The sequence below is a fragment of the Dasypus novemcinctus genome, chromosome 16, assembly GCF_030445035.2.
Source record: "Dasypus novemcinctus isolate mDasNov1 chromosome 16, mDasNov1.1.hap2, whole genome shotgun sequence".
Classification (NCBI taxonomy): Eukaryota; Metazoa; Chordata; class Mammalia; order Cingulata; family Dasypodidae; genus Dasypus; species Dasypus novemcinctus.
Genome location: NC_080688.1, coordinates 80,593,944 through 80,619,704, shown reverse-complemented (window position 1 = coordinate 80,619,704; position 25,761 = coordinate 80,593,944). Strand labels below are relative to the sequence as shown.

Genomic DNA, 25,761 nt, shown 5'->3' with positions numbered 1-25,761 from the left:
TGTGATGACCGATACTGCTATGAGCAGTGTTTTATACGTCTCTTGAAAATACATACAAGAGTTTCTCTAGCATCTCTAAGTATGAGTGGAGTATCTTGTCATAGGGTATGTTGATGCTTAACTTTACTGAGTGATGTCAGATGGCTTTTCTAAGTGGTTTTACCAGTGTCTCCTCCCAACAGTTATTTTTGAGAGTTAATATTGGTCTTTGCCAAGATTTGATATTTAAAGACATTGGCTTTTTAATTTTGGGCTGCATAATCTCATTTTGATTTTTTACATTGTTTTCCTTTATTATTAATGAATTAATGAGGTAGCCCAAGTCTTTTGCCCATTTTTCATTTGGGTTGTTTGCCCTTTTCTCTCAGATTCTGTCATGGAAATACTTATACTTTGGATACTTATCCTTTAATGGTTAAATGTGTAGCAAACATAATCTCTTGGTTTTGCTTGTCTTTTTTAAAAAATAATTTTTATAGTGTCCTAATTTGAATATAGTTGATTTTACCAATTCTTTGCTATTATAATTACTACTTTTCATATATTGTTTAAGAGACCTTTCCCTTCCATAAGACCAGTAAATATTCTGCTATATTTTCTTGGAAGAATTTTTTAAATTTCGATTTTCACAATTGATTATTTAATCTGTCAATAATTATTTTTTTCTACCTTTATATAAGGAAAATCAGTTGTCCCTGCACACTCTTGGACAGCGATTTCCCAGGTGACCTCTGATGCCTGCTCTGTCACATCTCACAGTGTCACATCTGTGTGAATGTGCCCTGGGCTCCTGCCCTAATGATCTGTTTGCCTATCCTTGTGTATATGCCACGCTACACTATGAGAGCTTTATAATGAGCTCTAATACCTGAGAGAGGAAATCTCCCCAACTTGATCATTTTTTTTTCAGAAATGTCTTGGTGATTTTTGCCTCTTTGCTTTTTCACATAAATTTCAAAATAAATTTGTCAAGTTCAACAGAATACAGTCCTGAAGTATCGATTAGAATTGCATTGCATTTCTACAATTGGGAGAGAAATGACAAATATTCAACTCAAGGCCTTCCTCTTCACGACATGAAATATTTCCATTTATTCTGGTCATCTTCAATGACTTCAATAACATTTTATACCTTTTACACCTTTTAACATAACAGTCCTACACATGTTTTGTTCATTTTGTTCCTAGGAATATTATATTTTTAAAATTACCTTTTCTGGTGCATAGTTTAAATTTTTCTATTATTTTTAGATTTATAAAAAGGAAACTAACTCTTGCATAACGATAGCTGTCATTTCTATGCTGTGAGCGGCTGTACCAGGTACTGTGCTAATCTCTACATACCCATACATTCTCTCAACGGCGCTATCAGGTGGCACCTGTCATTACCCACTTTTGATATGAGGAAACTGAGACTCTGAGAGGGTTCACAACTACCCAAGCTCCAGAAGTACTAGAACTAGAACATGAACCCAGGCGTCTGACCAGAATCTAAGCTTCTTTCCATGCCAGTGTTGCCTCTCGTCTGCTGTGCTAAAATAAGAATTCCTTGCGATTTTCTCTGCACTCGTGTAGTCATATAATCTAGGAATACAGTTTCATTTTGTGAATCCAAAATTTATTTATTTAATGGTTCTGTGCTAGCTTAAACCTCTAGTTCAATATTGAGTAAAACTAGTGGAAATTCTCCCTCTAAACGCAGTAAAGCATTTTCTCATGAATAGTTGTCGAAGCTTAATGAAAGCTGTTTCCTCATCCTTCAAAATAACCAAATCCTTTAATTTAGAGAGGCACAATCATGGCTGTTTAAATGCTAAATATAATCATGGATTTTAAATGTTAAACCAACCTTCCATTCCATGAGTGAACATGGTCATGACCCATTATCTTTTTTACAAAGCTGATTTTGACTTGCTACTGTTTTATTTAGAGTATATCTCATATACACGAGTTGATGGGATTGGCTTAGATGTGATTTTGAATGTGAGTGGGATGTGATTTTCCTTTCTTGAAGAGTTCACATGGGAGTTTGGTATCTAAGTTATGTTAGCCTTATAAAATAAGTTGAGGAATGCTCCTTCTTTTTGGGGAAGGGGTGGTGGGGAAGGGTGTGGGGTATATGGGAATCCCTTCTTTTTTTACTTTATTTTTTCTTGTTTATACCCACTCCCCTAAATGGTTCTCTCGTCTGTCAGCTCACTGTTTGCTCGCCTTCTCTAGGAGGCACTAGGAACCAAACCTCGTACCTCCCACATGAGAGGGAAGTGCCCAACCAACTGAGCCACATCCACTCCTGTGGGATGCAGAGTCTGCTGGCTTTTGGCCTCTGCTTGTCTAACTCTGTTGCAGCGGCATCTAGCTCTGGTGCAGTGGGAGGTGGTGTCTGCTTGTCTTCTTTTAAGGAGGCCCCAGAACCCAAATCCAGAACTTGCGTGTGGTAGGCAGGTGCCCAAGTTGAGCCACATCCACTTACCATCCTTCATTTTAATTTTTTTAAAAGGTTTATTTATTTCCCTCTCCTCCCCCCGCCACCCAATTTTCTGTTCTCTGTGTCTATTTGCTGCGTGTTCTTCTTTGTTCGCTTCTGTTGTTGTCAGCGGCACTGGAATCTGTGTTTCTTTTTGTTGTATCATCTTGCTGGGTCAGCTCTCCATGTGTGCGGCGCCATTACTGGGCAAGCTGGAGTTTCTTTCGCGCTGGGCGACTCTCCTTACAGGGTGCACTCCTTGCACCTGAGGCTCCCCTTCGCAGGGACACCCCTGCGTGGCATGGCACTCCTTGTGCGCATCAGCACTGCACATGGGCCAGCTCCACACGGGTCAAGGAGACCCAGGGTTTGAACCTCGGACCTCCCTGGTGGTAGACGGACACCCTAACCACTGGGCCAAGTCTGCTTCCCTCATCCTTCATTTTTAAAAATAATATTAAGATATATATATTTTTTAAATCTGGGATTCTCCCATTATTGTTGAAATTTACATGTAAAATCATTCATGACTACTATTTTCTTTGTGGGAAAATATTAAATTACCTAGAGTTTTAGAATGTTTCCAAAGCCATTCAGGTTTTCTTTTCCTTATGACTTGGTCTTGTATATACCTTCTTGGGGACATTTCTATTTCACTCAGGTTTTAAAATTTATTACCACAAGCTTGTTTGCAGCATTCTTTAATTATTTTGTAATCTGTGTTGCATCTATAACCATGTCTCCTTTTCCATGTCTATGGTTGTTATTTGTGCCATCTCTTTTTTATATCGATTAATCTTGCTGGAGTTTCATTCACCCTTTCAATGAAGCAACTTCAGACTGTGTTGATCCTCTCTGTTTCAGTTTTTATTCCTGTTTTGTAAACTATTATTTCATCTTTATTATTTCCTTTCCTCTGCATTACTTGGGTTTATTCCACTTGTGTATTTCTAATTTATTAAGTTGGGTACTTAAGTTTTTCTTGTAGCTTTACTTCTTTTTTTAATATCGGCATAGGAACCTACAAACTTCCCGCTAAGTTCCATTTTAAAAGTACCCCCAAAGTTCTGGTTTTCTTTTTTCATTGAAGCATAACTTACATGATGAAAAGCACATGAATCATAAATAGCTACTTTTAACATTTATACACACCCAGATAAGCACCACCAGATCAAGATGTGAAGTTCCACTGCCAGATGTTTCCACTCTTCTGACCAGAGTAGATTGCCTTCACCCATTGTACTGAGTCTGCCAAATGTACTAATTTCATTTATTTAATACTTTAAGGTGTCTCAACAAAGTTCAGTCATTTTCCTATAGAGTTATTGCACATCATTTATTGAATTGGTTTCTAGGTCCTTGATGTTTCAGATTATTCTAAATATATTGCACATTAAATGTATATTGTACTTGTTGCTAGTATATAGAAATAAACTTTGTTTTGTATAATTTAACTATTTTTAAAATTTTATTAAAGACTTGCTGAAACATTGCAAAAAATAGTGCAAACAATTCTTTTATTCCCTTATATCAGATTTCCCAATAACACAGTATAATCATCAAAACTAGGAATTTAACATTGATGCAGTTCTGGGTACACAGTAGAGCCTTTCCAAATTTCACCAGTTGTCCCACTAATGTCTTTTTTTCTTGTTCGGAATCCTACCTGTACTCACAGGTCACATTCGTTATTGCTTCTCCCTGGGGCAGCTCCCTATTCCTTCTTTGTCTTTCACTACTTTGACACTTTGGGAGAGTTTTGCCCAGTTATCTTGTGGAATGTCCCTCCATTTGATAGTATCTGATGCTTCACCTGAATTTGAGTTAATCATTTTGGCAAGAATACCACAGAAGTGGCATTCCCTTCTTTAGTTCATCACATGAGGAGGAAGGAAATGACAGTTTGTCACATTCTTGATGGTATTAACATTAATCCATTGAATAAGGTGGTACCTGGTAGGTTTTTCCACTGCAAGTAAGTATTGTCCTTTTTAAATGAAATAAATACCTTGTGGGGAGACACAAGGAGAGTACACGAATATCCTGTTTTTCATTATACCCAATTGCCTGAAACAATTATTGTTGTTTTATTTCCCAAATGTTGCTTTTTATTTCCATCTTTCATTTGACAATTATTATCAAGAATTCTACCATGTTTGGCAGTATGGAGCATGTACTGCTTTTTTCAGTCAAATGTGATAGAAATCCAGAAGTGAATGGATTAAATCAGCAGGGGACTTATTCGCTCTGTTAAGGAGTTTAATCTGTATTCTAAAAGCAATAGGAGATGACTACAGCAGGGGTTCTTAACCTTTTTTGTTCCACAGACGCCCCTGCCAGTCAGGTGAAAACAACAGACCCCTAAGTCCACCCTGTGCCGTAGATTATTTAATAAGTAAATCACACACGCACTAATGCGTCCCCACAATAATAATGTTTTTGAATTTCAATTCAAGCTCTCAGATTCCTGGTTAAGAATCCCTGGACTACAGGCTGATCACAAAACCCAAGAACTCTTCTACGTAGGCAGGCAGCCGGGCCACTTTTCCAAGCTGCCCTGAGATTAGGTAGGTGTGGACAGGATATTGAGTTCTAGTCAGTAGAATGCAAGCAGAAGTGATGTTTGTCAATTCTATGCACTGTCCTTTCTTTTCTTCTCAAAATTTCTTATTTTCTAGTGACCTTTGGAGCCAGGTTTAAATGTGGAAGGATCCTATGTCTCTAAATCACCACTTCGGAAAAAACCATATTTGGATTATGTGAACAAGATATTTAGATTTCTATTGTGTTAAGCTTCCGAGTCTATGGTTTATTTTAGAGCCACTACTATCAGCTAGATTTACTTAAAAAAAATTTTTTTAGAGAACTTGTGGATTTACCGAACACCCATGCATAAAATTCAAGATTCCCATACACCTCCTCACCAGCAATACCTTGCATTGGTGTGGAACCTTTGTAACAATTGATGATAGCACTTTTCTGTGATTGTACTAATTTTTTAAACAGTAGTTACCTTTGTTACAATTGATGAAAAATTATTAAAATAGTGCTATTAATTATCACCCATAGATTACATTAGGGTTTTTTTCCATATACCACCTGTAGCAGTTTGATATTGTTCATGAATACCAAAAATAGGTATTGGATTATGTTTGTAAACAGGTCTGTACCTGGGTGATTAAATTATGATTAGGGCTTTGATTGGGCCACATCAGTAAGGTGTTGAGGTCCTGCCCCTTGGTGGGTGGGCACTCACAGATAAAAGACATGGCAGAGGACAGAGTTGGAGTTTTTGATGCTGGCGTTCTGAGTTGGAGCCCAGGAAGCAAGCACATAGAGGAGCAGAACAGCTGAGCCTGGAGAGAATCAAGTGCCAGAGAGAGAGACAGAGCTGGTCACCTGATAGTCTATAGCTGGCCTTGTGGAGAAAACAGCAGCCAACCCCAGAAAGAAATGAGCCCCAGGAAGAGAAGAACCCAGGAATTGTGAACACTTGGCAGACGTTGGCAGTCATCTTGCTCCAACGTGGAAATAGACCTTGGTGAGGGAAGCAACTTATGCTTTATGGCCTGATAACTACAAACCCCTACCCCAAACAAATATGCTTTATAAAAGCCAACAGATTTCTGGTATTTTGCATCAGCACTCCTTTGGCTGACTAATACACCACCCTATTATTGGCACCTTGTATTAGTGTCATACATTTGTTTTAATTCATGAAAGAACATCTTACACTTATACTATAAACTGTAGTACATCATCTACAGTAGGGGCATTATGTTATACAGTCTGATATATTATCTTCTCATTTTTATTGTAGGAACATATACAACCTAAACTTTCTCCTTTTAACCCCATTCACTTATGTAATTCATTGCTCTTAATTACACTCATAATATGTGCTACCATCAGTACTATATATTTCCAAACCTTTACAATCAATCTAAATAGAAATTCTGTACAAATGAAACATCACCTCCCCATTCTCTAACACCAGCCTACCCCCAGTAAACTGTATTCTAGATTCTAACTCTATTGGTTTGCTTATTATAATTATTTCATAATTGTGAGATCATACAATATTTGTCCTTTTGTGTCTGGCTTTATCACTGAGCATAATGTCCTCAAGGTTCATCCATGTTGTCGCATGCATAAGGCCTTCATTCCTTTTTATCACAGAATAATATTCCATTGTGTATATATACCACATTGGTTTATCCTTTCATTTGTTGATGGACACTTGGGTTACTTCCATCCTTTGGCAATTGTGAATAATGTTGCTATGAACATGGTAGGCTAATATCTGTTAGAGTCCCTGCTTTCAATGCTTTTGGGTATATACCTAGTAGTAGGATTACTGGGCCATATGGTATTTCTATACTTAGCTTCCTGAGGAACTGCCAAACTGTCGTCCACCGCAGCTGCACCATTTTTCCCACCAGGAATGAATGGTGTTCCTATTTCTCCACATCCTCTCCAATACCTGTAGTTTTCTGGTTTTGATAGTAGCCATTCTAGGGGTTTTGATTTGCGTTTCCCAAGAGCAACAGGTACACATACCTGGGCCATCTAGGCAGCTGTTCCTTTTGTTCCCAGGAAGCCCATAGCCAGGGCAGAGAAGATGCCCAGAGGACAATCAAACATGTTATGCAAAGGGTTGTCTTGACAGAGTATCTTTAAAAGATGGATGGCAAAGGTGTCATCTGCTTCATAGAGTCAGGCCACGGTGCAGTCTGGCAATGAAGAATACAGAGAAATGCTACCACAGTGTACCCCTAAATGTTTACTGACATAGTTCATGGCAATGTTGGAAGTGTACTATTTTTTTGCATCATAAGTTCATAAATATTTTAAGTTGGAGGAAAATGCATTTACTTTTGGCTTCATCCAAGAAATAAATTCCATTTTTAAGGTAATGGCTAAATGTAGTGGTGGTAGGAGATCAAACCGGCCTGAGCTCCTTGGCAATCAGTGGAACTGGCAGGTGCACACACAGACACGCACGCATCTTGAGAGTAAAGCAGAAGGGAGCATTAAGCCCCAGTCTTTTCTCATAAAGACCAGTTCCTCCCATCTCCGTATGGATGGGGGTTGGGAAGGAGAAGGAGAGGCTGACTGTACACTTCCTGGGTCTCCAGACTGGCCTCCATAGCATGGCGCTTATTCTTGGCATCCATTTATGAAGAGCCCTGGTTAGATTTTCAGTTGTGTACCATTCTTTGGCCTCCCTATTTATCAGCTGATACACAACAGCGTGGCTGCTCTGATGATGGGCTGAAATCCTAAGTGTGACCCAGAGGTGGGACTTCTCCCCATCAATGGAGGTGACAGTCTGATACAGGGGCAAGTGCCCTTGATCCCTGTATTAGTCAGCCAAAGGGGTGCTGATGCAAAGTACCAGCAATCTGCTGACTTTTATAAAGGTACTTATTTGGGTTAAATCTTACAGTTACAAGGCCCTAAAGAGTCCAACTCAGGGCTGTTTTCTTACCAAAGTCAGTTGCTACTTGTTGAAGCAAGACGGCAGGGGATCTCCACCTGGTCTCTCCTTCCTTCTTCCTCCTTAGGCTCCATGGGCCCAGCTTCTTTCAGTCTCAGCTGTAGGGTGGCATGGAGCTCGTCTTTCAGGGCTTCTTGTATCACTCTGGCATGGGCTCCTTTCTTTCCAGGCCTTATCAGCTGCTCAGCTGCTCTGTTCTCTTCAGCTGCAAACTATCATGTGAATGGCTCATCTCTCCCCTCCCCAAGGCTCCAGAATCAAAACTGACAAAGTTCTCTCTCCTCTGCCTGTGTATTCTTCCTTGTCTTCTTGAGTGAGTGTCCATTTATAGAAGCGGGGCCTACTGACATGGTCAAATCAAAGCCCTATTCATTTATCAAGTAAACTTAAAATCTGTGAATTTAATATAATGAAAGGCTATCACACCTAAAGGAACAGACCAGTTTATAAACAATATTTTTCTCTTTGGAGATTCAAAAATAATATCAAACTGCTACAATCCCCCAGGACCTTTTGTCTTGGATCATCTTGTGGCTTAGAAAAGATTTCTTCTTTATATATTGATATCCATGTCATGGGTCTATCCAGGGCAGAGCAGCAGGCACACTTTAAGAATAAATGTTGAATTAGAGACCTCAAATTAATAGTCATTAGTTTTGAGGTCCTTGTTTAATCCATTCTCAGCACCATGGAGAAAATGAAGGAATTTACCATCCCCAACTTGTTGCTATAAAATAGTTATTCTAATCTTCCATGAATTGTAATCCTCAGGAAGGTGTCAGAGGGGATGCAAGGCCCTTGCAGTTTCCTCCAGGAGATGGAGCTGACAATAATTAAGGAGAGGAGGCAGAGTCTGATCAACATACAGTGCAAATGAGGTTTACGTAAGTGGTATGAAAGAAGCCTATAGAGGAATACAATTAGCTTGTGTTAAATATGTCTTTAAATTTATTTTGAATACAGAAAATAGAGAAAGATATTTATCCATGTTAATAGAGGTGATTGCTGGGTGGTGGAATTGTGAGTTCTTAAATTTTCTTTGCATACTTTTTCTACAATTGACACATTTCTACCACAGCCCAAACATTTTATATTAAATTTTAGAAAATGCAACGTATAGTGACAGAAAGCCCATCAGTGGTTGCCTGTAGTGGTGATTAGAGACTGAATTGCAAAGGGGCATTGAGAAACATTTGGAAATGATGGAAATGTTCATTTTTAAATTGTGGTAAAGGGTTTTGGCTGCATACATATGTCAAAACTCCTCAAATTAAACCTTTTAAATATGTGCAGTTTATTGTACAACAGCTTCATGAAAAACTGGAAAGAGAGAGAGAGTGAACATGCAAAAATGAATGTGACAGATAATCAAGGACAAAATCTAGACTAATTTTTTGGATATAGGGGTTTCCGTTCACTCTCATTCAGGCCTTTGTGGGGATGGCTTGTCCAATAAATAGACTTTCCATTATTCTTGGAATCTAACTGGGACTTTGAACCTACTTCATAGGAGCTTTAAAGGGGAAAGGGCAGCTAAGAGGTTGGGTCAGTTGTCTTATATCACAAGCAGCATAGCCCTGGTGCCCTGGGTTCTCTGCAATCAGAAGAAAATACTAATGTATGAGGTCCTTTCTTAAGCAAGGTGTGAGCCACATCTGAGCATACATGATTCATTTGCAGGCTTAAGGCTCCCAGGAGTTGCTTGGTGTGAACAATCTTTTTGGTTTTGTGTGTGTTTCAGAGAGAAAGGGAATGGAGAGCACTACATGGCATTTGTACCAGAGATTTGCCTCCCAGCCAAGTCCTAAAGCTCCTTGCTGAGCTTCTGGACTTGCACCTGAAGTTTTCTCTTATGGAAACAGGATCTATAGGAGTTCTTTTCATGAGAAACTCTGTGATATTTGAGACACACAAGGTGGTCTGTGGATACTGAGGGAGAGACAGACACTTATCTCAACTGTTTTGGAGTCTCTGGGTGGCTGTAGTGTCTCCATCTCAAGATCTCTGGTTTTGGGAATGAGGTTACCTGTGCCCTGGAACTTCTTGGTGGCCTGACAGGAGTGGTGGGCAGCCCTGCAGAGCATCATCTCTGGGTAGAAGAGCACATGGAGGGCTGGCTCATGAGTTCTTGAGATGTTTCCAAGGATACCCACAAGTAATGGTGGCAGCCATTGAGGGGAGTTGGCCATCCTGTGGTATGAATGTGAGGGCAGAGCCAACGCGAGGCACCTCAAACACTCCAAAACAAACATTTGCCTTCTTGGGCTCAAACTTTGCACATTTGAAGCCCCCATTATTCCCAGTGACTGGGAATATTCAGAAAAGACAGTCACAAACCATCCAGGTACACTGACTTTATTTTGGTATTGGAATCATGGCACCAATTTGATCACAGAGAATTTAAATCAAAGTGGTGGAGACAGAAGGGAAAGGAGTCATGTAAACAGTTGCACCTCTTTAGGGAGAAAAGAACCTGCCTAAGAACAAAATGCTTTTGGTTGAGTTGTGCAGGATGAAAAAAAGGAAAGGGTGATCTGCACGAAATATTGGACCTACTCTGCAACTTCGGGAATTTCTGACCACCGTGGTGGCAGCAGCTGCCTCAGTGCCTTCCTCGTTGACCTCTACAAAGCACTTGTGTGCAACCTTGGACACAGGCACATTTTTCTTAGTTGACATTCCAGAAAAGTCAGCTTTGGCTTTGTCAAAAGCATCAGTCATTCCTAAACTTTGAAAAATAGACTCCAAGTCATAATTCTCTTCCAGCTTTAACTTGGGAATGAACACTTGAACTTTGCTCTTAGTCATCTTTTCGGGATTTATCCAGGCTCTGAACTTCTCATAGGTGAGTTCTTTTTCCAGCTGGAATAAAAAAATCATCAGTCATAAAATATAGATGGCAACATGCACAAGCCCACACACACACTTATTACCCTGCACACACAGGCAACTAGACGGTGAATTCTGGACCAAGACAATCTACACATGTTTTTCTTCTTAATAAACACACCAAGATTTTTCACGAATTTTTGTCTTTTCCCTGCTTTATGGATACAAGACTGAAACAGCTAGAAAATACCTGAGGTAAGCAGAGATTTCAAAACAGCACTATCTGTACCTAGCTCATTGGGAATGTTCTTTGGTTTAGAAAATTCTCATAGCCAGTTGACCAAATTTATATTTTTACAGTGCACACTACAGTGCATCAGAGAGATGGTTTGACAAAGGCGAGACAAAGAACACAGCTCAGGAGTCTGACTGCCGGGAGAAGGGAAAATCAAGTATCTTCTGATCAGGAAGGGTGATGTGGCTTCTTGGGGGTGAGAGAGCAGAAGTAGAGGTTGCAACAGGGCTGTTGATTCTGGCATGCCTGTTTGCTCTCACACACCAAGCTAACTGCCTAGCTGGAGTTAGCTTCAAATGCTCCAAGATCATCATTCCTTCTATTTATCTGCAGGAAGAAGGAAAGGAAGGAGGGGGCAGAGCATCCACTTGCATCCTCCTCCTTCTTTCCCAACTGGAACCCTGGCCCATGCTCCTCTCCAGTGATGCTGTTTTGACATTAGCTCTATTCCTGGCCTCTGCTAATTATCTTCTTAAGTAGCCATGACAGCTCTTGAGGTACAGCAAGAGCCTTCTGGTTACATAAGAGAAACGAGGGAAACCAGGCAGGCCCCACTCTCAGCAGCCTGTGCAGCAGGAGCTAGCTCTCATCAGATAGGGAGAGTTGTGGGCAAACATTTGGTAGGCTAAAGTCAGCAGAGGTGTTTACACCTCAGGAATCAGCAAACGTTATAAATCAGGGCTCTGCCTCCCGCACAGAACCAGTTTTCCAGCACACAACTGATCCTCCACCTCCCACCTGACAAGTTTCCTTTCTCCCAACCTGAACTCTTTTCCTTTACTGTCATGGGAAGAGACCTCTCTTCTCCTGTCTTACATAAATTGCTCACCTCTACTTTAGACCCTAGCCACTCAAAGTGTGGTCCACGAATGTGATGGTTAGGCTAATGTGTCAACTCGGCCAAGTAATCATGCCCAGTTGTTTGGTCAAGCAAGCACTGAACTAATTGTAATACAAGGACATTTATGGACTTTGTCATCTGTGAGTTTACTGCATAAATGGCTGATTATATCTACGATCAGCCAGAGAGACTGTCATCAGCAATGAGTGATGTTTTATCCAATCAGATGAATATCTTAACCGGAGAAGTGATTTCAGCATTCAGATACAATTTCCCAGCTTTGGACAGCCAACGTCTCCTGGCAGCTCATCAAGGATCTTCATAAGACCTTCATCCAAGCCCCTAGTTTATAGCCTGCCTGCAGAATCTGGACTTGTGCATCTCCATGGTCATACAAGAGAATTTTATAACACCTCATATTATTTACTGATATCTCCTGTTGATTCTGTTCCCTAAGAACCCTGTCTAATACAATGGACCAACAGCATCTGCACCACCTGGGAACTTGTCAGAAATGCAGACCTTCTCAGTTAAAACATACCTTTTAACTAGATCTCTGGGAGATTCAAGTGCACATAAATGTTTGAGAAATACTGCCTGGCTCAACCCCGACCCTTCTTCCGGGACTTTTCTTCAATGATAGGGCTGTCAACTAGCCCCTCCCTTAGAATAAAGAATAATGTCCTCATAACTTGGGAGTTCCAAAGACAAGTTCTCTTCTTACCTTCCTCAAAATTTGTCCTTGCCAGCAATTCTACTTCTGGACATGTACCCAACAGAAATGTGTACACTTGGTCAACAAAAAGCAGGAGTGGTGTTCATCCGTCCTTAATTATATTGACCCTAAATTGGAAACTCCTCAAATGCTGTCAGGTAGATGGATTACAGAAATGAGCTCAAGCAGGAAGCCACCAGCACTGAGTACTTGCCCAAGACTTACCACAGTGAGATCAGTGTTGTCGTCGGGAAGGAGAATCACCATGCTCAGCTCCCTGCTGGCATAGGGCAGCTCCAGGACCTGGGTGTTCACCTCGTCCACATACCCCAGGTTAAATTCAGCTTCCTTAAACATCATCTGCACTGTCTTTTTCTCCTAATACAAATATGAAATTAAAATCAGATTACTGGAAAATAAACAGTTTAGTAAAAATAAGATGCATCTGACTCGAAGAGCCCATAAAGTATAGATAAGACCATTCTCATTCCTGTGCGTTTGGGCTGACAGATATACAATCTTCATTAGTCCATCTTAGTATTGAGTACAAAATGTTTTTGTTCCAAAAAATCAAATATTGCCAGGTGAGAGGGAATAGGTGGGTGAACATGCAGAGTCATGAAGCTCTCCACATTTGGGGTAAGAGGTCATGTGTTTTTTCTCTTTTGTGAAGATGCATAGAGAAGCACTCCCACGGACCTTATAATTAAAAATTATTTCTCCAAGTCAAGAGGAGGATTAACTAATATTCAGGTCTTTGGCCTGAAGGATCTGGTTATAAAGATATATATACCAACAGGAGTCACATTTTTATTTTGAAAAGTTGCCTAAATATATCATTGATTTCACGACTTTGGCTTTCGTGGGTAGGGTAACTTGACAACGTGTGTAGGGTGAGCCATCTTTAAAACTTGCATCTAATGTACTTTTTTAACAAATATACTTTTCACTTTCATACTCTGAGCAATATGCTGTTATCAGGTTGATGGAGGTCAAATTCCAAGGTAACAGCTATTGACCCCAGCTACTATCATTCAAAAAAGAATGTAGAACTGTGGTTTCAAAGTTAGCCTTAACATCTGATAACACCTCTTGTCTTGTGTTCAGAATAGTATATTGGTGAATTCTAGGCAATAAATAGGTATAGTAGCCAGGAACATTGCAAGAAGGTGTCTAAGTGAATAATGGTAGTGATAGCATAATGCAAAAATGCTAGCTGCTTCTTGTTCCAAGGGTCCTCCTAACCAAATAGTATGAACAGAGACAGAAGGGATGGGAAAACAGTACTACCCATGCGAAAATTATTACTGCCCACCCCCAATAAGAGATACACAGGAACATGAAAAGTGTTCAGAAATAGATAGACAATCAAGATAGCTTGAAATAAGTGATTTCTTTCCCTTCAAAATCTTCCCCACCTTTTTACTTCAGGTAAGTAGTTGTAATATCTGAACTTCCCTACCTGCTTGATTTTAAAGGGCATTCCCCTTGTGCACTTTCTGTCAAATTGTTCGTCCCACTTCCCTTTGAAATAGACAGCGTTCACCACCACCAGCTCTGTCAGGGGACTGACTGTCCCAGCGGCCAGCACCTCTGAAATCTTACCTTTAAAGAACATGAGAGGAGGTTATTGCTGTTTGGGGAGAAGGAAACATGATTTTATAGAAATGCCCTTGAACTCTAAAGCTGAAGCTTGGTTGGGAGCCAGGATGAGTGCCGGCTTCCCGCCCACCAGCTGACCTGGGCTGTCAAGCACCTCGAGGCAGCCAGGGAGACGGTCACTGCCTTCTGTTTACAGGTGCAGCAATGCAGGCTCCAAGAATGGTCTGACTTTGGGCCAAGTTTACAGAGGAGGCAAGGGGCTGAGTTGAGAATATATAACCCAAGAGCCTTGATTCTGACAGCAGGCCTCTTGACCTGGGCATTAGTGACATTTTAGTCCAGATAATTCTTTGTTGTGGAGGCTGTCCTGTGCGATGGAAGATGCTTCACCAGGAGCACCTCCCCCAACTGTGACAACCCAAAATATCTTCAGTCACTGCCTTCGGTTCCCTGAGTGAAGGGTGGAATCACCCCTGGTTGAGAATCTCATTTAAATGAGAAGCTTCCAAAGCCCAGAGGCACACAGACCTATAAATGAGAGAAACCACACTCCTTAAAACAGGTGCCTGGGGGAGAGAAAACGGAAGGGCCCAAGTTGAGTCATCAAATGAGAGGGCCAGCAGGGTGATCCAAGGTCCCTGCAGCTCCAACATCCTGGGATAGCATGAGGGTGGTCAGCCTGATGGAGGGAAGGGTGTGAGCAGCTGTGGATGGGAGATGACTGGTAAAGGGTGGATGAGGTGGGGAGAAGCTTCTGGGGACCCAGGTTCACTCAGTACTGCTGGATCGCCTGGAGAACAAGAGGCCACTAGACAGATGGCATATGGAAAAGTGGGAGGCTTCTCCCTTCCCATGATAATGACTTTATTGGCCTCCAGTGAAACTGTGGGCACTGCTGCTGCCTAGTGCACAGTGGGTGAGCAATAAAGATGGGGCAGACAGAATACTGAGAGCTAGGCTGGCACACGAGGAAATATGTGATAGAATCTAGTTCCCCATTGTGGGGAGATCTCTAAATCACCTGTTAACTATTCAGGGTGCTTAAGAGCACATCCTTTTTTTAGTCTGGACTCTAGACAAGAACTGGCAGAAATATTTCTTGGGAAACAAGTGTGCTTGACAGAGGACACTGTGGGCTCCACCGAAGCTGTACCTCCAAAATCTGGGACAAATTCAAAAAAAGGTCACAGCTTGTGAAAGCAAATGCCCACAATCATGTTAAAAGTGGGGGAGAGGGCTGCGCATGAAATCAGTGAGTTCTTCAAATTATCACAAAGAGGTCACGTGAAATGCTGCCCTACCTAAACCGTGACTGAATGCCATGCCCTTCTGCACACAAGGCATGGCAAGTTGCTCCCAGAGAGAAGATAAGCAGGGCCACAAAGAAGCAACATTTGGGGGGGGGAGGGGGTTCCAGCACTTTCCAGAAAGAAGGGAGTCTGAGATCCTAGCATTAAGTTTGAGCCTTTTTGTAAAAGCACCACTTCAGGACCGATAAACCCAGGATGATGGAATTGCACTGCCACCCCAAATGCCCGGCGTGCACCCCAGCAGGCCGCTGGTCACCAGGCCACACGTCCACCCTGCGAGGTCAGGCCTCCACCAGCCTCGGCCTCTTTCCCTCCTGACTCCAGGTCACTGGAAGGAAAATCTCTCACCCTCGGTCCTTTCGGTGACCCAGTCATTTATGTGTTTCCTGGACTCTTCTGAAGCTTTGGCAAAGGACAGCTCCTCCAGCTCCGCGTGGTAGAACTTCTGGCAGGATCCCTTAAAGGCCTACAGTGAGCAGGAAAATTAGTTAGGCCTGATTCTGCAGAGGTTTCCACAACTTTGAAAATAGTTGTTCGTTTGCACAGGCCATGCTGCTCTCATGCATTATTCACGCAATTCACGAAAGGCGCTTGTGCACCTGTGCTGTGCCTGGTACGGAGGCAGATGCTGGGCACGAAGCTGAGCATGTGATGCCTCAGTCTTCTGAGAGGGACCCGGTCTCCGCAGAGGGGCTGCGGTGTCATGAGAACGTGGTCCCAGCAGCCATGCACCGAACGCATGAGCCTTCCTCTGTGTTGACTTTCTTTTGACCCTCTGCCTCCCTTAGGCAGCCCAACTCTCTTTCACTCGTTGTATCAGCAGCTCCAACCACAGTGTCTGAAATATTTGCCAAAGGATTGAGAGCCTTCAGACTGGGGCTAGATTATCAAGAAATCATTTAGATCACCCAGTTGACAAAAATAGAAAGAGCGTTTTAGATCTGGACATCATGGCAGCTTGGGAGAACATTAAGCAAGGCAGGTCCTGGGGGATAGAAGTTTGGGGAGGAAGGATTCTTCAATTACAGTAAGTAAAGAACAGGGGGATATTTAAAAATGAACATCAATTATCTAGGTGGTCCCTGGAATCACTAGTGCTTATCCTGGAAGACCTGTCCAGCAGAAGGATCTGGAATCATCCACGATGATGATGCCCAGGGCAGGCAAGCGCCACAGGGCCACACCCAACAGCCGCCAGGACAGGGATGTGATTGAATCTCATGGAAGGACCCTTGGGATGCCCAGCCAGCAGGAAGGCCGGGCTTGCCCCTGTGCTTTCACGACCTCACGAGCACATCACCCTGCATACTATGTGGTATCGTTTAACTTCCCCTATGGCATCAGGGTAGGGTTTTACTGGACTAAGGAAATTTGGAATCACATGCTAAGGGCAGTTCCTTGATCAGTGTTACTCTAGAAAGACAATCCCATAAAGAATGTGGATTTATGAGACAAAGGGGAAGACCAGGCTGGACACGGAGAGACTAGAGAGGAAGCAATTAAAATACCAGTGAAACGATGCGGTGAGGCTCAGACTCCGACAGAGGCAGTGGGATTCAGGAGAGGGGCCAGATTTAAGAGCCTTACGAGGCTGGCTCTGCAGAAGCCGCAGATCAACAGAGGCGAGACTGGGGAGGGGCCCCAGGGGGCCGAGCCCCTGCCTTGAAAACACCTGGACGATACTGGCACTCAGGCCAGGAGGCCCAGGGGAGAAGCATGCTGGGGGAGAGATGACCGGCGTCTTGAGATTGACATCAGGGAGAGAGGGATGAGAAATATTTTTTTTTCTCCCCTGATCCCCCACCCCCAGTTGTCTGCTCTCTGTGTCCATTCGCTGTGTGTTCTTCTGTGACCGCTTCAATCCTTATCAGCGGCACCGGGAATCTGTGTTTCTTATTGTTGTGCCATCTTGTTGTGTCAGTGAGAAATAATTTTAGAAAGGCATAATTCAGAGGCAGTCTTAAAACTCAAAGTCACAATTAGAAGTATAATTTTAAGCACATATTTAAGGCAGGAGTTATACTTTATTCTCTACTGTTCCACTGTTTCTATTCTGTTTTCAATTTCTTTTTCATCAGTGTTTGAATATACTTACAGAAAGGAAGTCGCACGTCTTTTCTCCAAAGAGTCTGTTGGCAGTTCTAAGAAAGTACTCGGTGCCAGATTTGTTAATTTCAGTGAGAAGTGACTGGAAACTTTGGTGAATATCTCCCACTTCTTTTAAAAAGAGTACCTGTCAAGAGTAAACAATGACACTGACTTTTAACGTTGCCCTTTTACGTCCCCAACAGCTATCTTCAAACAAATTTCTCTACTGAAAATATGTGTTTCCTCTCTTAAAAGGAGTTTGGTTTAATTGTCTAGCATGGGGTTTCTCAACCTTAGCACTATCGATATTGGGGGCAGATAATTCTTCGTTGTGACTCTGATGCATTGTAAAGGTGTCTCACCACATCCTCCGCATCCACCCACTAGGTGTCAGGATCGCCCCTCGGTTGTGAAAATGTTTCTGGATTTGGCCAACTTGCTCCTGTGGAGCAAATCGCCCCTGGATGGAAACCACTGATCTAGCAGACTCATCCATCAGGAAGGCTGTGTGTGATAACGCAGGAGGGGCACAGATCCAAAATACAGGCACTGGGGATCAACCCAACAAGCCCCCAGGGGATACAGGAAAGAACAGATAGAGAAATGCAAGTGTTTCATCAGCAGTTTTACAGAAGTTCCGCAGACCAGACTAGGATTTAAATGTCAAGTCCGAATGAACAAAAAGGCTGCTCTTTATCTTCCCCCCATCCCCGGCAGCTGAAAGAAACAACTGCAAGGGCATCTCCATCTGGTGTCCAGGGACAGACGTGCTTTAGGAGAATATCCAGACACCCTGAATATATTATGAGCAAAATGTGCACTTGGCAGTTTTCTGGGATGCCTTCTTGAGACTGTCAAGGAAACCTAAGATGGGAAGGTGAAAAGATACTTTCCTAAAATACTGTCCACTACCTCACTTGTAAATAATTCCACACAGCCCATTTTAGATCAATCTGATTTTATATTCCTTCAAAATAAGTCAATAACCCATATATGCTATATTCTTTTTTCTCTCACTTATGCATAATTATACACTAAAAATAATCCATTTCACTAAAAGTTCACTCACAAAGCTTCACTGAAATTTGAAATGGAATTTTAACAAAAGTTTAAAATGTAACAAAATGGAAGATCTTGTGGAACAGAATTATAGTTCTACCTGACATATTATAGATGCAATTTTGCCAAGATAATACATCGATACTTTCATCTAGAGAAAAGGGCATGGTTCTGTGATTTCCCGTATAAGCACTTTGGGGAGATTTCCTGTCCTCCTGTCCACATTTCTTACCATGCCAGCCCTGGCTCAGTCACCACATACCCCCTCACAACCAAGACCAAAACCAACAAGCCACTGCCCTTGCTCTGCGACAGGCACACGCACCTCAGACATCTGGGCAGCTGTGTTTCCTCTTGCCCCTTCGGAGACCATGGCCATGGCAGAGAAGATGCTCAGGGGAGAGAAAAACACGTTTCGCGAGTTGCCTTCTTTACCCAGCATCTTAAATAAGTTGATGGCAAAAGTGCCATTTGCTTCGTGGAGATTATCCATCAGGGAAAGTCTGGATCAAAAGCACAACACACAAGCACATCGACTACAAGCGCCCCATGAGCAGATTCCCATCGTAGTGGGCAAAATAAGGGCCCCCAAAGGTGTCCACACCCAGATGCCCGAAACCGGTGAGTATGTTATCTTCCATGGGAAAAGGGACTTTCCGGGTGTAATTGGTTTAAGGAGCTCGAGATGGAGGGAGATCCCTGGATTATCCAGGTGGCCTCAGTATAATCCCACGGGTCCTTTTGAGGGGGAGGGAGAAGGGTCAGTGTCAGTTGCGGGAGAAATGACAAGGGGAATGGAGGCTGGAGTGAGGTGGGGCCACGAGCCAAAAAGTGTGGGCAGCCTCTGGAAGCTGGGACCACAAGGGAACTCGGTTCTCCTCCCCCTAGGGCCTCTACAAGGGGCACAGTCTGCAGCCCATTTCAGACCTCGGAACTCCAAAACGATAAGTTAATACATCTGTGATGTTTTCCGGTACTAAATGGGGAGTCATTTGTTACAGCAGCAATAAGGAACTAATACACTGGCTTATTCACAGATCTTTGTGACTGACCAGCGCCCTCTGCAGCACCAGCGCGCTGCAGGGGCTCAGACACCCGCCCTGGCCTGCTTCCGCCCTTCCTTTGTGTACTGGTGTCAACACTTCTCTTGGCCAGGCAATGCTCTAACAGCTTTACAAGTATCGTCTCTTGCAGCCCTCACGGAAACACAGGGTGGCCAGACCATCATCACCCCCTTAACCCAGAGATGAGGAGGCTGAGGAAGGTGAAGCAGCTTGTTCATGGTGACATCTGCTGTCACTGCTGAAGTCAGCGTTGGAACCTGCAGTTTGATTCCAGAGCCTGAATTTTTAACCATTGTGCTTAGTAGTGTGGCTTGTTCTCTCTGTTTAGTGTTGCTAACAGAATTTATAACAAATGTCCTGCAAATAAGCATATAATTCTCTGTAAAAAAACAAAAACTACATTTCTGCCACCACATCATGTGGAAACAGCTGGACAGATTTCACCAAATGTGCAGGGTTTGTTTCAGACAGTCTGATCTAAAATGTGGACTACTTGGAAGACTTAAAATTGATTTTGAAGCAGGAGGACTCCAAAGAGATACTCTGTTCCTCCCCTAGAGCTGCTGAAACTGGCCTGGGGTGCTGCCCAGAGAGCCCGTGGGCATGAGGTCAAGTGGGAAGCCCACGTCCCCAGTCATGGGGCCCCTTGAATGAGAGCCATGGATTGGGAATCCAGCCACGGAGTTTCCAGGGAGCTCCAGGGAGCATGCTCCCCGGTTTGGTCCTTATGTACCCTGAAAAGAGCAGAAGAAGATGTTCCCAGAAAGAAGCTTTAATCAAATGTTATTACTGCTCACTAACTGTTATGCTTTCAGCAAATTATTATGTAAGTCCAGCATTCATTGTTTATTGATATTAAATCTTATGAAAACCTGCAATGTATTTCAATAAAATATTAAAGCTCATCAACTCATCTGTCACTGAGTCTCTTTGCTGTAACCATGGAGGACATTTTGGAAAATAAAAGGATAAATCACCCATAGTCCCATGATCCTACAAACCAGTTTTTTTTATTACATGATCCTTTTTTTTCCCCATATGCACATATAGTTTTAGTTCAAAACATTTTAAAGTCACATAAGAAAAATATGTTCCACTCTGGAAAGTTAGAAAAGAAACAAAATGAAAATTGCTGGAAACTCCATCTAGAGAGAGGACCATCATATCATCTTTCTTCATCCCTTTTCTTAGGGGACAAAGTGCCCATGACAGCAGTTTTGAAACTGTATTCCATTAGGGCCTTCGGAGGGGCTTCAGGGGCTCTCAGGGGCTCAGGGAGAGGGCAGCAGAGCTGTGCGTAGGATGGGGGTCACAGGGTAACTATTTCAACCAGAGCATCCCCACGGTTAAATCATTTCGTTATAAGCTTCTGCCTAAGATATTTTTTTAAGAAAGTGTCTCCAGTTAAAAGATAACAACAATAACAACAACATTAAGGCCACACTCTCAATACAGAACCAGCACAAATTCTTTGAAACAATGTGCTGAAACATCAACCAAGACAATATAATCGTGCAATAAATTGCGCAACGGTACTGTACATATAAGAGGTCATTTGTCATAGAACAAAAGGCTAACGTTCCTCAGTTGTGCTCAGATTATAAAACCTTTCCAGAACCTTGCGCTGCAAAGCTGGTACCTCCACGGCAGCAGGTATCGGTGGCTGGTGTGCCTGCAATGGGCAAGCACCACGCACTGTACAACCTGCCTCCAGGCCACCCCCAGCCACCCACGATATCTCCAGCACTTGAGGACATTTTGGAAAATAAAGACCTGGGAGGCAGCAAGGTATATTCAAACTTCATAGCACCAGAAGGAGGCACCAACCAAAGAGATGCAATGAGGGAGAGAAGGAGGTAAACTGGAGAAGACAGAGACATAAATAATTACGGGTTTGATCCCACATGAGCGTGAGAGCTTTGGACTCAGGGTGAACCAGGCCAAAGCATGAGCGGGCCTATCACAGCCATCTCCACTCCACATTTTAGCTGCTTTGAATTCCTTGCCAGCACCTACTTTGGTTTTCCCCCTTTTCCTCTTCCTTTGCCTCTTTAGCTCACCTCTATTCCCTTTGCTGGCCAGTAGCCTAGAACTTCCCATCAGCATCTTCCCGGCAGCAGTGACACACACACACCCACAGAAGGGCCTGCAGGGTGTGCCCAGCTCACACTCATGCTCGGGCAGGGGCTGGAACAAGTACAGGAATGACTCACTTCCCCCAGTTCTTCCTGGAGCTCCCATCCCATTTGTATATGAGAGGGATAGAACTTTAAACCAAATGGAGCTTCCCCAATAAACCCATCAAGGAATCAATTTCAAAATAATACAAATAAAACCTGTGGGTGCCTGTGCCACACTTTAGCAGGGTCATAAACACAGCAATGTAGAAAGCCTTTATTTCGAGTCTTTAAAAATTAATTGGCCATAAACTAGTTTTCCTTTTTCAGGTGAACAAACAACCTGGGGACAATTAAATCATGGTCCTGAGGTCTCAGAGAAAGAGTGGCTGAGTCCACCTCAAAACCAGCCTTCTAGAAGCTACGAAGTACATGGCATTCTCCCCTGAGGGCCCTGTATGCTTCTGATATCCTGACTTCATTTTCCCCTTCCCATGTACACAACCAATAGTGAATTTCAAGGAGCATTTATTTAGAACTTTTGTTCTATGCTTTGGGGGAAGAAAATGAAAACCAAATGCCCTACCTTCTGACCTGGCACTCACATCCTAGCGGGAGATGCGCACACGTAAGCACATGGTCAGTCCGCCAGGACCTCTGTAATAGGACTATTTATGAAGTGCTGAGGGTGTCCTCTTCCTTAGCTAGGGCTGCCGAAACTAAGCATCGCACGCCGGATGGCTTAAAAGACAGAAATGCCGGAGGATGGATGCCTGAAACAGCTCTGGTGGGCTGCAGGCAATCCTTGAGCTTCCATTCCTGCTTCCCTCATCACTTGGCCTTCTCCCAAGCCCCTCTGCTCTGTCCATGCAAGTCCAATTCTCCCCTTCTTTATAAAGACGTCAGTCAAACTGGAGTAAAGGCCACTCTTCCAGTGATCCTGCTTCCAAACACGGTCATATTTCGAGGCAACTAGATATTTGGACTTGCACATGTCTTTTGGGGGGACACAATTCAAGCCATAACAGAAGCGCTTTGGTAAGCAGAACAAACTAGGGCTGCCTGGGAAGGCTTTCCAGAGAAGGGAGGGGGGGGTCTGAAAGGGCGGCAGGAGTTCTCTCAGGTGACAGAAGGGGCAGGGGAGTTCCAGGCTGAAGGAGGGTGGGTACACAGATGCACAGGAAAGGGCGGGGTTTGTGGCGGGCCAGGGGAGCGGCTCTGCAAGGCTTCCTGTGAGGAACACGGTGCCCAGAGAGGCCAGGAGGCACTAGCTACTAGTTCAGAACACCTTGTGCCATTAGGAGACTGAACTTGATCTTACCATCTGGAAAGCCAATCAAACTATTGATTCCAAATGTTTGATATAAGTGCTTTGAAGCTTTGGAAAAGTAGTGTGACTCACAGTCATGGAAGGAGGAGGGAGGAGGCATGTGAGGAGGGGGAAGCCTAGGAAGACGAGTGCAATAGCCCAGGGGCTGCTGTAAGCACAGGAGATATCTGCATCTGCATCGGAGAAGGAGGAGGCTGAACTGCCCGGCGGGTGGAGACCACACCGGGTTCGGGGAGCAGGGGGAAGGCACCCGGAGGCTCCTGGTTAAATCTCTACTAAGGGTGGACCATGAACCACAGGAAGTTTAGAGGAGGAGCACGACTGCATTCCTGTAACCCAAGACTGGCAAGGGAGGTTGTGAACACTGGTGATGGCAGGTGACTAGTTCTAAGAGATCGAGATCGGGGCCATCTGCATACAACTCCCAGCGACACCAGGTGAAGGGGAGAAATTACTCCCAACACGGAGTGGAGGCACAGAAGGAATCCACCTCATTGTGGTGCATTTCCAGTATTCGAAGTAGTAACAGGAATTCAAAATGAGACTGCGACCCAGCAGCTGGAGGGAGATGTGCGGGACCATTAAGCGGGGTCTGTCCTGCCCGAAGGGCAGGGCGAGAGCCTTGTCCACCCGGGCTGCAGGGAGTCTGGGTCTGGAGGCCTGGAGAGCCGCCCGGGTGAGGCGGTTTGGGCTGGACCAGCCTTAGCACAGCCCTGGGAGCAGAGCGCAGAGGGCCGGGGGTGTCGGGAAGGGGGGCATGGATGCCAGGAACCCCAGTGCCTGCCATGTGAGGGGGGCCAGGGGAGGAAGTATTCTTTACAAGTTTAGGGGAAGCATCCGATGAAGAAAAAAAGTTGAAAGAGGTTAGAAAGTGCGAGAAGGGGAGGCTGGAGGCTGGGAGGAAAGGGTATGGCCAAAAAGCCACCTGGCGGGGACGATGGCCATTCCTGGGCCCGCCCAAGGCCCCAGAGCAGTTCCAGGCAGGCAGCAACCTGCGCCCAGGTCTTTCCGGGGCCCCTTGCGGCTCCCCAGCACTCGCCCTCCCAGTTTCTGCACCGAAGTCCCCGGCGTGCGTCCCAGCCACTCCCCCACTGCCCGCGCCGCGCGCCCCTCTACTGCGCCGCGGGCTCTCGGCCCCCGGCCTTCGCCGAGACCCGCGCCAGGGCGACCCCCGCGGGCCCGCCGCTCAGCTCCGGGGTGGGCACCCCGCCGTCCACCGGTTCCTCGCCCTCCTTTGCCCTCCTTTGGCCTCGGGCCTGCCTCTCTCGTCTTCTCCCCGCCCGGTCCGCGCTCCCGGGGCTGGCACCCGGCTACCTGCGACCCTGCCACCTGCGACCCTGCCGTCGCCGCCGCCACTGCTGCCGCCGGCTGCAGGCTTCCCGCCGCGCGGATCTGGGCCAGAGCTTCCGGCGAATGACTCAGAGCAGAGGCCCGGCCGGGGCTCGTGGATCGCGGGAGGAGGCGGCGCTCGGCCGGCTGCGGCTGCTGCCCTGGCCCGAGGCCCCGCGGGCGGCCTGGTGGAGGAAGCTGGAGCCGGGGGCGTGCGAGGCTTCACCCAGTTGGGTGTTGGCTTGCGATCCTGGGTTCAAATGCGGTTCCTTAAAACCAGTGGTTTCCAAACTGGGTCGGACCCAAAAGTACAAAATGTGAGCACCCATTCCCTGTCTAGCTATGTTCATTTAAATGTACTAATGTGCTAAATACTAATAAACACATAAACAGACATCTTAAAGGATGGGAAAGATAAACCTTATTGGAAAAACATATTTTTGCCCCCACAAAAAAAATTATTTTGAAAATTAATGAGAGGAATGTGATGATGTGTTTTGTTAAATCTTGGTTTAACACCTCAGAATAAAGTCATTTGAAGATCTGGTTTTAAGTAGTTTATTTCTGAACTTCAAGGAAAAGTTTTCAGGAAGATGGGTTGATTTAAACAGAAGAAAGATGTCACAGCTTGTGCACACCAACCCTTGACATGGTGATTTTCAATACATGGACTAATTATGCAAAGGTTCTGGTCGAAATCCAGCTAGTAAAAATCTATTTATCCTCATGAAAATCAGTTTCCTTGCAAACTAATTGTTTGAACTAATACTTTTATATCTTAACAGTTTGAAGCCAGCCAAACCTTCTCTTTCTGGAAAATTTTTATAAAGTTTGGAAAATTACATTTCTAAGTTTTTGAAGTGTGTTATATGAAAATGATCATGCCACACTTTAAAAAAGTAATAAATATCTCATTCATGAATAAGAGGCACCTTTCCCAGAAAAGGCAGTCTATTATATATATAATTTTTTTTTAGGTTCTGGGGAATGAGCCCAGGACCTCCTATGTGGGAAGCCAGCTCTCAACCACTGATCTACATCGGCTCCCCGGAGCTGTTTTTTTCATTTGTTTTGCTTGTTGTTTGTTTTTCTAGGATTCACCAGGAGTCAAACCCAGGACCTCCCATGCTGGAAGCAGGCACTCAACAGCTTGAGACACATCTGCTCCCAATCAATTACATATATTACAATATATATATATTATAATTGTGGTTT

At 44.0% G+C, this 25,761-nt stretch overlaps 1 protein-coding gene across 1 annotated transcript; it reads right to left on the bottom strand.

The window, feature by feature from the left end:
- Positions 1 to 10,306: 10,306 nt before the first annotated feature.
- Positions 10,307 to 24,733, bottom strand: SERPINB8 (serpin family B member 8). Its single transcript, XM_058277862.2, has 7 exons — positions 24,532 to 24,733; positions 19,032 to 19,209; positions 17,655 to 17,792; positions 15,908 to 16,025; positions 14,110 to 14,252; positions 12,873 to 13,025; positions 10,307 to 10,829 (listed from the first exon to the last, which is right to left on the bottom strand). The coding sequence occupies exons 2-7, from the start codon at positions 19,197 to 19,199 to the stop codon at positions 10,425 to 10,427; spliced, it is 1,125 nt and encodes a 374-aa protein (XP_058133845.1). The 5' UTR covers positions 19,200 to 19,209; positions 24,532 to 24,733; the 3' UTR covers positions 10,307 to 10,424.
- Positions 24,734 to 25,761: the final 1,028 nt, after the last annotated feature.